This window comes from Macrobrachium nipponense, chromosome 6 (genome assembly GCF_015104395.2).
Source record: "Macrobrachium nipponense isolate FS-2020 chromosome 6, ASM1510439v2, whole genome shotgun sequence".
Classification (NCBI taxonomy): Eukaryota; Metazoa; Arthropoda; class Malacostraca; order Decapoda; family Palaemonidae; genus Macrobrachium; species Macrobrachium nipponense.
The window spans coordinates 137957989-137975488 of NC_061108.1; the positions used below are offsets into that span (position 1 = coordinate 137957989).

Consider the following 17500-nt stretch of genomic DNA (forward strand, 5'->3'; position numbering starts at 1 on the left):
AACGCAAATATTCACTCACATCAACGCAAATATTTGGTCACGTCATCGCAAATATTTGGTCACACCAAAATTCAAGCCGGTGAAACATTACTCAAACTGCATAAAATTGCATTTAATATTTATCACTTAAGACAAAACAAAACAAAATTATTTTATCATGCATGCTAATTATATATCACCAAAAAAGTATATTTATATATTTTTCTTGCGTATATAAAACATAAAATTGCTTTTACTATTTATCACTTAAGACAAAACCAAACTAATTATTATATTACGTATACTAATCATATATCACCAAAAATATTATATATATAATTTTCTTACATATAGAAATTTTACATGACAAAAAATATATATAAAAGTGACAGTTCAATTTCTTTGCACGTCTGTGTTTGAACATGTTCCAATGTTATTTTATGTGACAAAAATATTCTGCTCACTAAAGATGAAGAAGAAAATGATTATTCATTAATGATTTGATCCGAAATTATATTAGTTAAGCCACGAAAAATATTTTCATTAAGATGAAATAAAAAAAGCCTCTTCACCAATAAGCATCAAGAATAATAATTTTTTAACGTGCATGAATGGAAATATGCTAATAGCTTTGCTCTAATAGATGATGATACACAGGCTTCTTGGCTAAAATAATATAAAAATAAGGTCTGTGATTTAACCTCAGTAACAAACAAGCGCTGGAATAATCGGATGACGGTTTCCAAAATATTAAATAGTTATCGTCGGTGACTATTAATAGTATACATCATGGTTGTATAACCGAGCCTTCACTTCGTGAGCAACCAAGATTCAAAGCATCAAAATTATTGCTACATTTCAGTATTCTCTCTCTCTCTCTCTCTCTCTCTCTCTCCTCTCTCTCTCTCTCTCTCTCTTATGAAACAAGGTTATATAAATTAATATGCGACATACATAACCAAAATCGTATTTTATAAGTAAAATTATCATCTACATTTCAGTATTCTCTCTCTCTCTCTCTCTCTCTCTCTCTCTCTCTCTCTCTCTCTCTCTCATATGAAACACGGTCTTATAAATTTATATGTGACATAAATAACCAAAATCGTATTTTATAAATAAAATTATCATCTATATTTCAGTACTCTCTCTCTCTCTCTCTCTCTCTCTCTCTCTCTCTCTCTCTCTCTCTCTCTCGCAGACAGACATTCCTCTTAACACCCCGCTCCGCCATAGCCCAAATTAAGTCTAAATTGTCATAAAATTGATTCAGAAAATGATTCAATTTTACAGCCACCACCTCCACCTCCTCCTCCTCCAACTCTCCGATTCCCACTCCTACCAATCTGGCTGTCAATTCAAGCCAAGGGAAGTGTGAAATAGCCATGAAATTGTAATGTGCCTAATAGACTCGAAGGGGGTTTACTGCGGAACAAGAATGGGGAGTACAGAGGAGGGTAGAAAGGAAAGAGAGTCCAGCAATTTAAAGTCATTTCGTCGGTTTACGCACTTCCACAGCTCTGCGCTGGGGCTGGAATGAGTGAGCGGCCCTCCTCCTCCTCCTTCTCCTCCTCCTCCTCCTCCTCCTCCTCCTCCTCGCCTCCGCCTCCGCCTCCTCATCCTCCTCCTCCTCCTCCTCCTCCTCCTCCTCCTCCTCGTCTTGAGAATCCAGGATTCCTGGAATAAGTATTTTTTTTAGAAGGGATGTCGTAAGTAACCCAGATATGACGCTGAATAAAATTTTATCATTATAGAATTTCTATTCATATTATAGGTCAATCAATGAACTGAAAAATCTTACAGATAAGTAATAAGTTAACTATGTTCTAAATACTGGTGCTAGATGAAGAGCTGAATAAGAATCTACGAATATAGAATTCCATTCCATCTTACGCGTCTCACAATGAATAAACAACACTGAAGTCATATACCAATTGTATTCGAAATATTAGCAATATTTTCAATATATATATTTTTTTGTCTATAACATTACGCAAAGACTCTAAAACAATAACTAATACTTCAACTTCCAAAGCATTTTCTGACGAAGAAAATAAAAATACTCAAGTAAGAATAAATGTCGTTGCTCATGGAACTTAAAAAAAAATTATAAGGAAGTAAATAAATGCAAAAATATTATCAGAATTTTTTGCCCAAATGATTATACGTACAAATATTATCAATATTTTTCCCCCATACACTGGACTTCACGCAACCTATTTTGATCCTGTCTTGTCCTTGGAATGAACAATCTACTAAAAAAGATGAAAACAAAAAGATTTAAAAAAAAAAAAAAAAAAAAAAAAACCAAAAAAAAAAAAAAAAAAAAAAAAAAAAAAAAGGCAAAAAAAAAAAACACACGCCAACCGCTAGAATTTAGAATTTTGAAACCTACCATTACACAACTTCCAAAAAGGCAATGAAAAAATTCTAATTCTAAAAAATAAAGAAAAAATATCAAAGCTGAATCCCGACTCCGCCTACCAACACTACAGAAAAAAAAAAGTGTGGGGAGGGGGACAAGGGGGGGTTAGGGAGCGGAAACGTGACGTCACAAGTGTAAAGTTGGGGTGAGAAGTAACAGAGGTTAAGAATTGGAGTGAAATTGGCCACTTCTTTAGGTAAATTGGGCCCCATTCATTGCTATACAAGGTAATGGGGGATGGGAGGTGGTAGGATGGAGGTTTTAAAGATAGGGGGGTGAGAGGAGAGGGGGCGAGGAAGGGGTTGGGGGGAGGGGGGAAAAGACCTCTCAGATCTTAAATCCGTCTTTAGAACGCCTCATTGGGGAGACATATTTACAATTAATTATTCATTGTATGGCCGTATTAACCTTTTTTTTCGGGGGGGGGGTGGGGAGGGGGCAGATCTCTTGCTCCTTCTTCTTTGAGGCATTAAGACGGTTTGTGTGTGAAATCATTTTACAAGGAGAGGTTGGGATTGGGGAGGGTGGGAGAGGTTGGGGATGGGGGTGAGGGAGAGAAGTGGGAGGGATACAAAGTAGGGGGTTAGAAATGATTTTTTTTAAGAGGAGGATAAAACGACGTTAAAGAAAAGACGCTAATTTGTCTTCGAATTTGGGAGGACATTTTGAAAAGACTATAGAGATAATCCTTGTTATTATTATTATTATTATATTTGGATGTGCTTTTTATAAATGTCTACAATATTTTGTCGCATAATAATTATTTATAATACCTAGGAAACGCTGCAAAACTTAATAACATTAAGGAGGTCTATAGGAGGTCTGCAAGTATTTGTCTCTCTCTCTCTCTCTCTCTCTCTCTTCGATATATTTATAATTGTGACGCTCTCATTTTTTTAAGCCTCCTTCAGTCTCTCTCTCTCTCTCTCTCTCTCTCTCTCTCTCTCTCTCTCTCTCTCTGATATGTATTTAATTATGGCGCCTTCAATATTATTTTCATGTTACACTTCCGTCCTCCTCTCTCTCTCTCTCTCTCTCTCTCTCTCTCTCTCTCTCTCTCTCTCTCTCTTTCTGTGATATTTCTAAACCCGTCTTCCACTAATGATATTAAAAACATCGTTTCATAAATTCTAATAACCTGCTTTTGTTTCAAATTTCTTTATTAATAAGGCAATAACGCTATATTTATTATTATTATTATTATTATTATTATTATTATTATTATTATTATTATTATTATTATTATTATTATAAAAGGCCAACAGGGAAAATAAATAGAAGCAGCGATTCCACTGTCTTGCGGAGTTGGTATTATAGCTGATAAATAGCAATTTCTTATAAGAAAAATCATCGGACTTCCATCTCATTCTTCACAAAAACCTGTAATAGCCGCTTCGCTTCGAGTACGTGGATGGCACAGGGATGTTGAACCCTTACTGTTTTTTTTTTTGTTTTTTTTTTTTATCCAGCTCGCGCTGAACTCACCCCGACTCTAAAAATGGGGAAGGTTATGGGAATCAGTAATATATGGAAGTATGTTAACCTAACTGAATTTCATAGAGTAACTCTAGGATCAATATGTCATGACTCTAGGCAGTGCAATAATAATAATAATAATAATAATAATAATAATAATAATAATAATAATAATAATAACATATACACCGATTTTGACCATGTATTTGATCATGCCCTCTATAGGCGCTCTACTAGCCTGTTTAATTAGCACGGAAAAAGCTGCTATGCGGAAAATAGAGAAGAATGTCTAATAGTATAACGCTGCTGAATTAGCCATTTCTTTTAATAATAATAATAACGCCGGAAATATGATAAAAGCCATAAACACATGGGCAGTACCAGTAATCAGATACAGCGCAGGAATAGTGGAATGGACAAAGGCAGAACTCCGCAGCATAGACCAGAAAACGAGGAAACATATGACAATACACAAAGCACTACACCCAAGAGCAAATACGGACAGACTATACACAACACGAAAGGAAGGAGGGCAGGACTACTAAGTATAGAGGACTGCGTCAACATCGAGAAAAGAGCACTGGGGGCAAATATCTTGAAAAACAGTGAAGACGAGTGGCTACAAGAGTGTGCATGGGAAGAATGGGACATCAAGTAAATAGACGAAGACCCATATATACAGAGACAGGAGAATGACAAACATAGAGGACTGGCGTCAACCGAGAACAGACACTGGGGGCAATATCTGCCATGAAGACGATGGCTAAAGAGTGCATGGGAGAAGGACTAATAAAAATAGCAAGACCCGATATATACAGAACAGAATGACAAACAAAGAGGACTGGCACAACAAAACCCAATGCAACGGACAATACATGAGACAGACTAAAGAATAGCCAGCGATGACACATGGCAATGGCTACAGAGGGGAGAGCTAAAGAAGGAAACTGAAGGAATGATAACAGCGGCACAAGATCAGGCCCTAAGAACCAGATATGTTCGTTCAAAGAACGATAGACGGAAATAACATCTCTCCCATATGTAGGAAGTGTAATACGAAAAATGAAACCATAAACCACATAGCAAGCGAATGCCCGGCACTTGCACAGAACCAGTACAAAAAAAGGCATGATTCAGTGGCAAAAGCCCTCCACTGGAGCCTGTGCAAGAAACATCAGCTACCTTGCAGTAATAAGTGGTACGAGCACCAACCTGAGGGAGTGATAGAAAATGAGCAGGCAGGCAAGATCCTTTGGGACTTGGTATCAGTATCAGATAGGGTGATACGTGCAAATAGACCAGACGTGACGTTGATTGACAAAGTCAAGAGGAAGTATCACTCATTGATTTCGCAATACCATGGACACCAGAGTCGAAGAGAAAAAGAGGGAAAAATGGATAAGTATCAAGATCTGAAAATAGAAATAAGAAGGATATGGGATATGCAAGTGGAAATCGTACCCATAATCATAGGAGCACTAGGCACGATCCCAAGATCCCTGGAAAGGAATCTAGAAAAACTAGAGGCTGAAGTAGCTCCAGGACTCATGCAGAAGAGTGTGATCTTAGAAACGGCGCACATAGTAAGAAAAGTGACGGATCCATAACCGGAAGGGCAGGATGCAACCCGGAATCTCACACTGTAAAAACCACCCAGTCGAATAAGATGATTGTGATAGACAAAAATAAAAAAATAAATATATAAAATAATAATAATACTGAAAAGAATGAAAAAAATATCCCTAAATGCCTATACGTAAAAATAATTAACTAATCAAGGAGTGACACGACGAAGGGAGCCCTAATCACTTGTGTGAATCACACCATTACGCGTTATCAACATCATTATCACTTCCAGTCATCACCCCGAATTCCTCAAAGGAGCTATTACCTGCAGATTACCTGGAAACTGGGACTCTTCCCTTGAGGAATGCCTCCTCTTCCTCTTCCTCCCCCTCCCCCTCCCCCTCCTTCCTTCCTCCTCCTCCTCCTCCTCCTCCTCCTCCTCCTCCTCCTCCTCCTCCTCCTCTGCCTCTTCATTTTCTTCGTCTTCCCTTCCTGCCTATGAGATGAATCCCGTAAGCCTCCCTTTAATCTGTCCAGTTATGCAAATCGCATAAAGCGGCCCAGTATATTTCCCTCTCTCACATGTCTCTGGGGTGCTATGATCTCCTTAAACGATCGTTACGGGTGAGAGAGAAGAGAGAGAGAGAGAGAGAGAGAGAGAGAGAGAGAGAGTAAAAGGTTGACAACGTCGCTGGAACCAAGGTAAATCAAAACAGATGAACATCTGCCGATCTCAAAGACGTTCGTGGAATGTCTGAACATCGTCATTCTGTTTCTTCTGTCAAAAGCTGTTTGGAATGACTCGTAGAATAAGAAATATTTGTCATTTTCCGTAATGAATATCATAGTGCTATGGAGGACTCATGGGATGGTTAGCAGATATTCATTCTCGTATATGATTTTTAACACATTATTATCATGGATAGCCAGGAAAAAAATGGTGGGTATGAAAGGTCTTTTTTTAAACTCTTGATGTAGTTCATAACATGTCTATACACACACACATATATATACATGTGCATTTATATTATATAGACATATACATATATACACATATTTTATATGGATATACATACATACATACATACATACATATATACAGTATATACACATACATACACATACAATTATGTAATCATTCACCAAAGCCAATACAGTGTGTGCTGTCGTCAAATATAATTATTATTATTATTATTATTATTATTATTATTATTATTATTATTATTATTATTATTAACAACCCTTTCAACCTTACAATGATAAGCTACTCACTACAGACTGCCTTTCCTAAGGCACTAGCCAAAAAAAAAAATCACAAAACCACTGAAACTTTTCACATTTCCCGTAAAAACCAGCCACTCAAGTGTCCAAACATAACTTGAATTTGCGATTTCAGCGAGAAAATAATAATAAAGTTGCCGATAACCGACAGATTATAGATATCAACAAGTATGTTGGATTTCACCGACGACGTAGGCAATAAATAAGTTTGGTAGAACTAGCATGAGTTCGCAATCATTTACCCGTCTCGGACTCTCCAGTTCCTGGTGGTCTCCTTCTCTCACCTTACCTGACCTCTTGACCCCCACCCGATACCCACTCCTTCCCCTCCTCCTCCTCCTCCTCCGCCTCCGCCTCCGCCTCCTCCTCCTCTTCGTCTTCTTCCCCTTCATCCGTAACTCCTTGATCACGACTTTCCTCACAGGACTTAATCAAAGAGGTTATTTATTTAGCATTAAACTGGCCTGCCATTTTTACCCCTCTCTCTCTCTCTCTCTCTCTCTCTCTCTCTCTCTCTCTCTCTCTCTCTCTCTCATTCAATATTTAGTAGTTAGCTTTGTCCTCAGCAAGTTGAACATAGTTATTTGCTCTCTCTCTCTGTCTCTCTCTGTCTCTCTCTTCAGTAGTTATCTTTGTCCTCAGCAAGTACAACATAGTTATTTGTGCTCTCTCTCTCTCTCTCTCTCTCTCTCTCTCGAGTATTAACAAGTGGAAATACTTAGGCAAAGTTACGCGCGAAAAAGACATGAATACAAACAAAAGATAGAGAGAGGGAGAAAAAGAGAGAGAGAGAGTGAGTGAGAGAGAGAGAGAGAGAGTCTAAACAAAAGCAAAAGGGAGCAACATTGTAACACACTTTTTTTTCTCCCTCAACGACTCCACGACGAAGGCAAGACGGCGGTGGTGGTGGTGGTGATGGTGATGGTGGTGTTGGGCCATTTGAGATGTACTAGAGAGAGAGAGAGAGAGAGAGAGAGAGAGAGAGGATGGGTGTTTTAGAAGCATGTTATCTCGGGGTCTAGGCGCCCATGCTCACCCCAACGACACCTTTCGGGCGGCTTAGCGTCATCGGACGTTACTTTCCGCTAGGATGCTCGCCAAACGGAGGATTACAGGCGCGCGGTGAGAAAGGACCAGAGAAAGGAGGAGGTTTTGGGGAAGGATGGAGAGATAGAGAGAGAGAGAGTTACAAGGAGTTACAAGGATTAGGATGTCTCAAAGACTTGGTAGTCATCCGAGGAGACAGGTATAAGGATACGAAAATGCTCATATGGCTTTTGGACAAGAATGATGAGAGAGAGAGAGAGAGAGAGAGAGAGAGAGAGAGAGAGAGAGAGAGAGAGAGAGAGAGAGAGAGAGCTCTCGGGAGAAACAAGGAAAGGTATCCCCGAATTGCTCGTGAGATTCTTCGTTGTATTATACCTTTATTGACGAAAGTATAGTTGTTGGACCAGATACAGAAATCGGCGAGATCGGTTCACGGGGGAGGTCAAACTTTTCAACAAAGCGAAAGCGATGTTTGAATATCTTTTACTAAATAATATAATATATATTTTTTTTTACATAGAGTCATTCAAGGTAAAACAGACAGGTAACCCGGGAACTTATACTAGAGAGTGATTGACATTGCGTTGCAGTATACATATATATATATATATTATATAAATATATAATATATATATATATAATATATACACACACATATATATGTATGTATGTAGTTTATGTATATATATATATATATATAATATATATATATATATATATATATACTACATATATATATATATATATATAGATTATATATATATAGATATATACATACATATATATATATATAAATATATATATATATATACATATAGATATATATATATATATATATATATATATATATATATATTTTTTTTATTAGAGTGATTGACATTGCGTTTGCAGTATACATACAGTATATATATAATATATATAGTATATAGTATATAGATATTATATATATATATATAGTATATCTATATATAATAGATGTATATATTATATGTTATATATATATAGATATATATATATAAATATAGATATAATATATATATATATGTAGTATAATATATATATATAGTATATATATATAATATATATATAATATATATATAATCTACATGTGTATTTTTACCTAAAATCAAAATACAACTACATTTAATTCCGTTAATAGGAATTTATTATTTTGTTTCAAAAATTCCTTAATAACAACAAAAGTAATGATTACTACATCAGTGAAAAATGTAAGATGTTTTGAAAGATAACAAAAAAAATGTGTGAATATGAACTTGAATTCAAATTGTTTTGGGCAGTTTATATGAAGTTAAGTCTTGAAGCATTTTGGTTGCTTGAAAATAAAGCAGGGAGCGTTCCAAGCAACAATAGCACTTTGGGTAAACAGGGCAACATAAACAATGAATAACGTAGGATATACATTGCATACTTAGTGTGCGTGTGTATATATATATATATATATATATATATATATATATATATATATATATATATATATACATACATATATACAAGCAAATACCACTTTCTCATTATTCAGGCATTGAATCGACAATGCCTGAATATAGGCGAAAGCGCTTGGTACTGACTTGTTTGTTCCCCTAATCATTTTCCTGTAGTATTAACTTATTTAAATGAAGTCATGTGCATCTACTGTCTTTTTTAAAGTTATACTATTATATATTTTTTATTATATAGATATATATATATAATATATATATATATTGTATATATATGTATATATATATATATATATATATAAGATATATATGAATTTTATCACATCACTGTGATTCATTTCCATGTGGGTAAGCGCGCCACTGTAAGTCCTGAATTCTTGGTTCCGTGGTTCGAGCCCATGAGCCGACGACGAATTTCTTATCAACTCAAAAAAAAATAAAAAAAAAAAAATAATAATAATTCCCCTTCGGTTAACATACACGAAAATATATTAATATAGTAAATTCCGAGGTAGAAGCGAATGAGATCTTAAAGGACATTTGTAGCTTACATCGATATCTAATACATAAGCCATATTCAAGTACGGGAAATTGTCGCTGCTTGGCTTGGCACAGGCTCTTTATTCAAATTTACATGACCTTCCTGAACACGAACAGCTGGGCGTGATGGGAAGAAGAAAGGAAAGAAAGGAGTTCGAAAAGGGAGGAACAGCTGGAAATGGAAAAGGGGGGAGAGGAGAAAAGTCACATGGAGGAAAAAAATGGGCGGTAGGGGGTAGGGGGTAGGGGGGCGGTGGGGGGCGGGGGGAAGAGTGGGTGGGTTTCGTTAGGGAACGTTATAGTTCTCTCTCAATTTTAGCGGAAGACAAGACGACTAATTCTCAAGGTTCACTCAGTCATTTTTGGATACTTAGATATATAACTATTAAATTTCAAAGCGTGAAAGTTAATATACACACAAAACAGACAAACATACACACACATACGTACATCCAGCGCTAAAACAATTAAAACGGAACACAGTAAAAATAATTCGACTATTAAATCATTGCTATGACCCTTTATTAAATTTCAAAACATGGAAACTAATAAACAAACACAAACAAACAAAGCACACACATACATACATACAAGTAGCGCTAAAACAAAATTCAATCGGACCATTAAAAAAAAACGCCTAATCATACAGTGCACGGATCTACAAACTGTCCGAAATTTAAACTACGAAAAATAGAAAATAAAAATTTAAAAAATTTAAAAAACGGAACAATATAAATACTTAGTTCCAAAGTAGAATACTGTCACAGCTAGTGACATTTTCAGACTACCACCGCATTCTATATAAGTCGAATAAAATTATTTTTACTTCTTATATATGTAGGTGTACTACCTGGCGTCTTGGCGCTCAGGTTAAAGGAACTGGAATCAGGAATGAACAAATCCATTCCAACACCTTTCCATCCTCTGAGAAGCAGAGAATATACCTTCCCTGAACGGCAAATATCCAAAACGAGTTAAACAAAGGAAAAAATATATATAAATATGAAGATGAATTCAATTTACGTAGGAATCGTCTAAATCTTCTGTTATTACTTCCTAATTCCCTGTATATTCCAGGAACGAGAGAGAGAGAGAGAGGAGAGAGAGAGAGAGAGAGAGAGAGAGAGAGAGAGAAATGAATTTATTTTGAAAGAATATTTTACAAAAAAAGTTCGCTGCGATCTTTGAAAGTTAATGATGAAAGCCAAAAACCATAATCTTTTAAACTGAGGGGAGAGAGAGAGAGAGAGAGAGAGAGAGAGAGAGAGAGAGAGAGAGAGAGAGAGAGAGAGAGAACCATGGCAAAATTCAAATATTTTGAAAGAATATTTTGCAAAATAAGATGCCAACAATTTTTAAATAACGAAAAAAAAAAACCACAATCTTATTAACTGAAATGTAGATTTTATTGAGACCCTCAACATCCCACAAGAGTTTCCATCCTGAAAATAAGAAACGAATAAGAAAAAAAAATTAGTTGAAATTAAATAGGACAGCGATCCAACACCAACCGAAAATATTACTCTTTAGAAGGGGAGTCACTCACATGGAGGAAATAGCTACAGTGGAACCTTAGCCCCTTTCAAATTCGGCAATGGAAAAGTTTGTGGTTAAAAGGGTCATAAACCCCTTTTGTTGTAGTCGCGCTTATACTTTTATATACTTTTGTACAGAATATGGCCACACTCGTAGTTCCTTACGAACTCCGAACTGCGTCAGTGGAATAATGTAGCCTCTCACTTAAAGGATTTTAATACACAAATCTAGTAATGCTTCTCGTATTATAGGAGTTTGAGTCAGTGAGCAGTTAAGGCGTTATTAGTAGAGTAACTTCAAGGCGCATACATGACTACAAGTTAATAAAAAGACTACACCGGAAAAATGCAAGAGATCAATTCTCAATAAAGTGTTAAGAATAACCAAACTCCCATACTAGTGAATCAGATAGACTCTATTCAGATAACACGACTTCTATGTTCAAAAGCTTCATGATTTCTGTTAACCATTCAAATACGTTTACCTCGTTAAGCTATTCTGACTGTGGTTGTGTTTTGTCGGCTTTCCTTTGAATTTATGACATACATGGCCATTTGGCCAACAATTGAATTCCACACGTGCAAACCAAATGTCCTGAATTTTAATGAAGTTATATAAATGTCGCCATTCACATCTGATTACCATTTATCGCCAGACATCTTGATAAGGATGAATTTGATTAAACGTCATTAACATATAATCATTAACATTTATTAACGTAATAAATAAGATCATCTCTGTGGCAAGCATTCGCCTTCAGCAGCTTTTTTTTTTTTACAAAAATTATTATTATATTATTTTATATTATTATTATTATTATTATTATTATTATTATTATTATTATATTTATTATTATTATTATTATTATTATATTAATTAATTCAAGAGCCGAGACACACAGAAGGTATCGTTATAAATAATCGTACGTTCTGCGATTTCTGTCCTACGAAAATGTAAGTTTTTCGATACTTCCTTCTCAAAAGTAGAACAGATCCTAGGACCTAGCCCAGCTACTACTGCTAATACTACTACTACTACTACTACTAACTACTACTAGGGCTACTACTAATAATAATAATAATATAATAATAATAATAATAATAATAATAATAATAATATTGATAATAACGTCAAACGTGGAACTTGACACAGGCATAAGCATCACAAAGGAATACTTTAGACGAGATACGCTGAACGAAGGAATTGAAATCTCTCTCTCTCTCTCTCTCTCTCTCTCTCTCTCTCTCTCTCTCTCTCTCGTTCCCAACCTCAGAAGTATTTAATGGCCTTTATTATTATTATTATTATTATTATTATTATTCGTCTCACTGAAGTATGAACACACCAAAAGCATCATCGCTATGTTATCGCCTATCTGCAACACGAACAGTTATCAATAATCGCCAACACGAACATATATCACTTATCGCCAACACAGACCGTCAACACAATTATCAATGATCGTCTACACAATTAATTATCAATTATCATCAACACAAACAGTTATCAATTTATCGCGAACCAAACGAACAGCTATCACTTTCCGCCAACACAGACAGTTTATCATTTATCGCCAACACAGTTATCAATGATCGCCAACACAAATAGTTATCGAATATCTTTAACACAAACACATATCAATTATCGCCATGCCAATACAAACAGTTATCATTTATCGCCAGCACATACAGTTATCAAAAATCGCAAAGGCAAGCAGTTATCAATTATCAACACAAATTAATCAATTACCGCTAACACAATTATCAATTATCGCCAACACAAACAGTTATCAATTATCGCCAACACAAACAATTATCAATTACCGCCAATGTAAACAGTTATAAATTATCGCCAACACACAATTATCAATTATCGTCAACACAAACAATTATGAATTGCCGCCAACACAGACAGTTATGAGTTATCGTCAATATAACGTCATCAAATATCGCCAAAACAAACAATTATGAATTATCGCCAACACAAACAAGTATCGCCAACACAAACAGTTATCAATTATCGCCAACACAAACACGCACAAGCTAAAAAAAATAACTGAAATTAACTATATTTTGTCAGTAGTAAAAAAATATATACTCCCCCTTGTCAAAAAAAAAAAAAAAAAAAAGAATCCTAACTAAACATTTATCCTTTTTCTCCTTCGTCTTCGCCTTCTGCTGCGTCCTACCAGAGTGTGGCGTGAGCGTCGGAAGTCCTGAGGTGTCCCCGAGATGCGAAGGAGACGCGGCCACGTCCCCAGAATGTCCCGACCAGCATCCTTCAGATCCTTTCGACCCGGATAAACCCAGAAAGGTATGTTTTTAAAAACGGTCTCGTTATTATTATTATTATTATTATTATTATTATTATTATTTTATTATTTTATTATTATTATTATAAATATAAAAACGAGATGTATGTATATACGAATATATATATTTTATATATATTATAATATACATATGATTATATATCTATATATATATTATATATATATATATATAGTTATATAAAATATATATATAATATAGATATATATAATTATATATATATATAATTATAATATATATATAGATTATATTATATAAATATATATATATATATATAATATATATATATAGTAAATATATATTATATATGTATGTATGTATTGTATGTATGTATAAATACAATACATTTATTGTATATTAACTAGAATAACAATATAACGAGATATTTTCACATGAAATAGATAAGTGTATTTTCATTGCATGTCATTTTAACACAGCAATGTTAAAAATATAGAAATTTCTGTGAATAGATATAACAAAGTATCTGTGTTTATATTTAAGTATAAGAAATTCACATCTACTTGCCGTGTCTCGCGATATTTTGGTAAAAAAAAAAAATAAATCTTCCACATAACATTGTAAGAAAACGTGAATGAAATCATTGTAAAATACTAAATAAATAAATAAATATGAAGTTAGATCATTCCATGAGAAACGCTGATAAGTTTTGATGGCCAGAAACACAAGCTGGTATAAGGCCAAAGATTTTACCGAAAAGGTTTTGACACTTCATAAAAAGGCTTATTTTTTCCTTACTGAAAAATTACTGTATTCTTACAACACGTTTTCCTACGGTTCGGTTTCTTAAAAATACATAATAAGATAAATATCGTTTTTTTTTTTAGTATTAACATTTTACGAGACACTGTAAGTTTATGCGAATTTCGTGGCTATTTAGAATACTGTAGTCATGTACTCACTTTGTCCTTATTCATATTAAAAAAAATATTCATATTAAACACACACAAAATTGATGGGTATATCCTCCAATTAGTACTTTACAGATAACATTTCTAAACGAGAATACACTTTGTAATTGTAAGCAATCAGCTCAACAGTAAAATATAATGATAATCAATTAAATTTCAAAATTTTTTTATTAACTTCGATTTTCTGAATGATTGAGTCAGTGCCTATAATGATACGTAATTTTGCTTGTGATAACTTGTGAAGAAATATGAAACTTTTATGGAATATCTGTTGATATGATTACAAAAAACTAACTTTAGTTAGTTTTTTGTAATCATATCAACATAGCATCCGAATTAATGGATAAAAATCAGTACAACTATCAAGTAACTCACTCCTTCTCTTGCAATTAAAAATATGAAAATAAACAACATGATTCATTCAGCAAACCAAACACTGTTAAAAATACATACATACATACATACATACATACATACATACATACATACATACATACATACATACATACATACACTTACGGATATATTTCTCTTCCATATCTCGACTCAGTCGTAAAAAAAAAATATACCTTATTCTGAAAAAAAAAAAAAAAAAAAAAGTTTAATTTTTGCCTTAGCATACATAGTTCCTCCAGAATATAATAACACCCTCCCTAACACCCACCCACCCCCCCAACTGAGAAATCACTCAAATTTCCGAATATTTCGTTTTTTTAAATCTTTTTTTAACCTGACGCCAAACCACTACGGTCCTGCACAATAGTACGGCCAGACTAGCAAGCGCCTCTCTACGCAAAATTGAAGACGTACACTCGCTCAAAAACGTATTGCAATATGTTCCAGAAATTTTCGTTCACCTAACAGTTTATCTTGTTTATTTATGTATAGAATGATATGTGCTTTTCCTATTCGATTTTGGTTATCAATCATACGGTTAACAATATATATACATATGATATATATATATATATATATATATATATATATCTATATATATATATATATATATATGTATGTATATATATATATATATATATATATATATATATATATATATGCATATATATATATATATATATATATATATATTATATATATATATTATATATATAACAAAATGAATGGCGAGTGAAAAATTCATATTACGAAAAATGATGATTAAACATTTAGAAAAATTTCGCGTCAGATGACTGTGCACAAAAGTCAAAGAGGAAACTGTACTTCGTATCCAAATAAAAGCATATTAACTGATAAAATTTTTACTGTATAATCACCAACGAAATTATTATCTAAAATATTAAAGAAATAAATAATTCCCCTTTGGAAAACCCGGATAACAATATTTTAGGAAAATGAAGACGTAGAGGTGTTACCTGGGATTACCAGAGCTGACTTCACTGGGTGGTAAGCTGTTATTTGCCATTTAAGGATTATGTGCGGCGGTGGTGGGGTGAGGTTGGCGGTCTTATATATACCGGTTAAATACTTGTCCGCGTTCAGGTAAACACCTTAATAATTGCAGGCGCGGGAAGGAGTAGTAGTAGTACATTTGGCTTAAAACGTGAAAGCCAAAATTAAATTTCCTTGGTTTCCTGGGATAGGTTTCTATAATTGCGTGTGGTCCTCATAGTTAGGTCAAAGGAAGGTCACAAAAGCCTAAAAGACAAGTTGCAATTATGCGATAATCGTTATGTATCCGAAAGGAGAATTCTTAAATAAAAAATTATCATATTACAAAAAAAAAATTTAAGAAAAAAGTCATACTATAAATTAGGCGAGAATCGAATTTTCTCCAGGAAACTTGCTCGTAGAGACATTGAATTAATATATAATGATATATATATAATGATATATATATATAAATATATATATATATATATATATTTATAAGAAAGGACTCAAATGAGAAGTTAATGGTGTATCAGTTCACTTCTAATAGATGGAGATGAACCTCCCCTTCCCCCTCTTAATAATATAAATAGGAAACCTCCCATTCCCGTTATCTAGAGACAAACCAACCCACCCCTACCCCACCCCAACGCCCCCAACCCCCCAAAACCCCAACCCCTTTCCGTAACAGCAACTGCATTTAAAACATCAAGTCACGAAGCTTAAACATTCCGTTGCTAGAACGCGAATGAGAGAGAGAGAGAGAGAGAGAGAGAGAGAGAGAGACCACGCACGGAGACCGTCCGCCATTTTGTCTTCTTCTTCCCAATCACGCATTTGCATAGCTGCGATCCACAAAAGCAAGTGAAGCAATTCGGCCGACTCGAGGGCGGGAGTCGCTGAACGAATCTCTCCGGTTTGTATTTTTCCCCAACGACGCTGAGGGAGGTTGATTGTGTTTTTTTTTTTTTTCTGGGATTGTTTGGATATTTTTTTTTTTTTTTATACATTTGCGCGTTGGTAAATATCCGCGAATATCTGTAATTACGTATTTACCGATTGGTGTGTTGGTGAATATTTAAACGTAGTTGTTATTGAGGATATATATTCGTGATGTGATGGTGATGTCAACTCATACATAATTCGGAGATAAAGAAAAATATATATATCAAGAGAGAGAGAGAGAGAGAGAGAGAGAGAGAGAGAGTAGGGAGAGAGAGACGGAGAGAGAGAGAGAGAGAAAGTGGGGATTTACATTCAAAAAACTATGATGGTCAACTGATACATAATTCGGAGATAAGAAAAATATATATATCTAGAGAGAGAGAGAGAGAGAGAGAGAGAGAGAAGAGAGAGAGAGAGAGAGAGAAAAAGATATGAGGGGGTTGAGATAAAAAACGTTAATAACATCAATATAAAAAATTTGTCTTATGAGTCAGCTTCCAAAATCAAACGGTCTCTGACTAAGCTGAGCTGTTGATGATATAGGTTTTCTTGAAGTTTTGTTCAAAAGAATATATAATAATAGGCAAAACTTTTTATTAT

The 17500-nt window shown here is 34.3% G+C and overlaps 1 protein-coding gene across 2 annotated transcripts in view; it reads left to right on the plus strand.

The window, feature by feature from the left end:
- The window catches only part of LOC135216819 (retinal homeobox protein Rx2-like), an 85674-nt gene that overhangs the window by 33709 nt on the left and 34465 nt on the right, over positions 1-17500 (plus strand). For both annotated transcript variants that reach the window (XM_064252318.1, XM_064252319.1), the window contains exon 2: positions 13499-13620. In XM_064252318.1, the coding sequence (XP_064108388.1) occupies positions 13499-13620 (122 nt within the window). The remainder of the gene's footprint in view (positions 1-13498; positions 13621-17500) is intronic.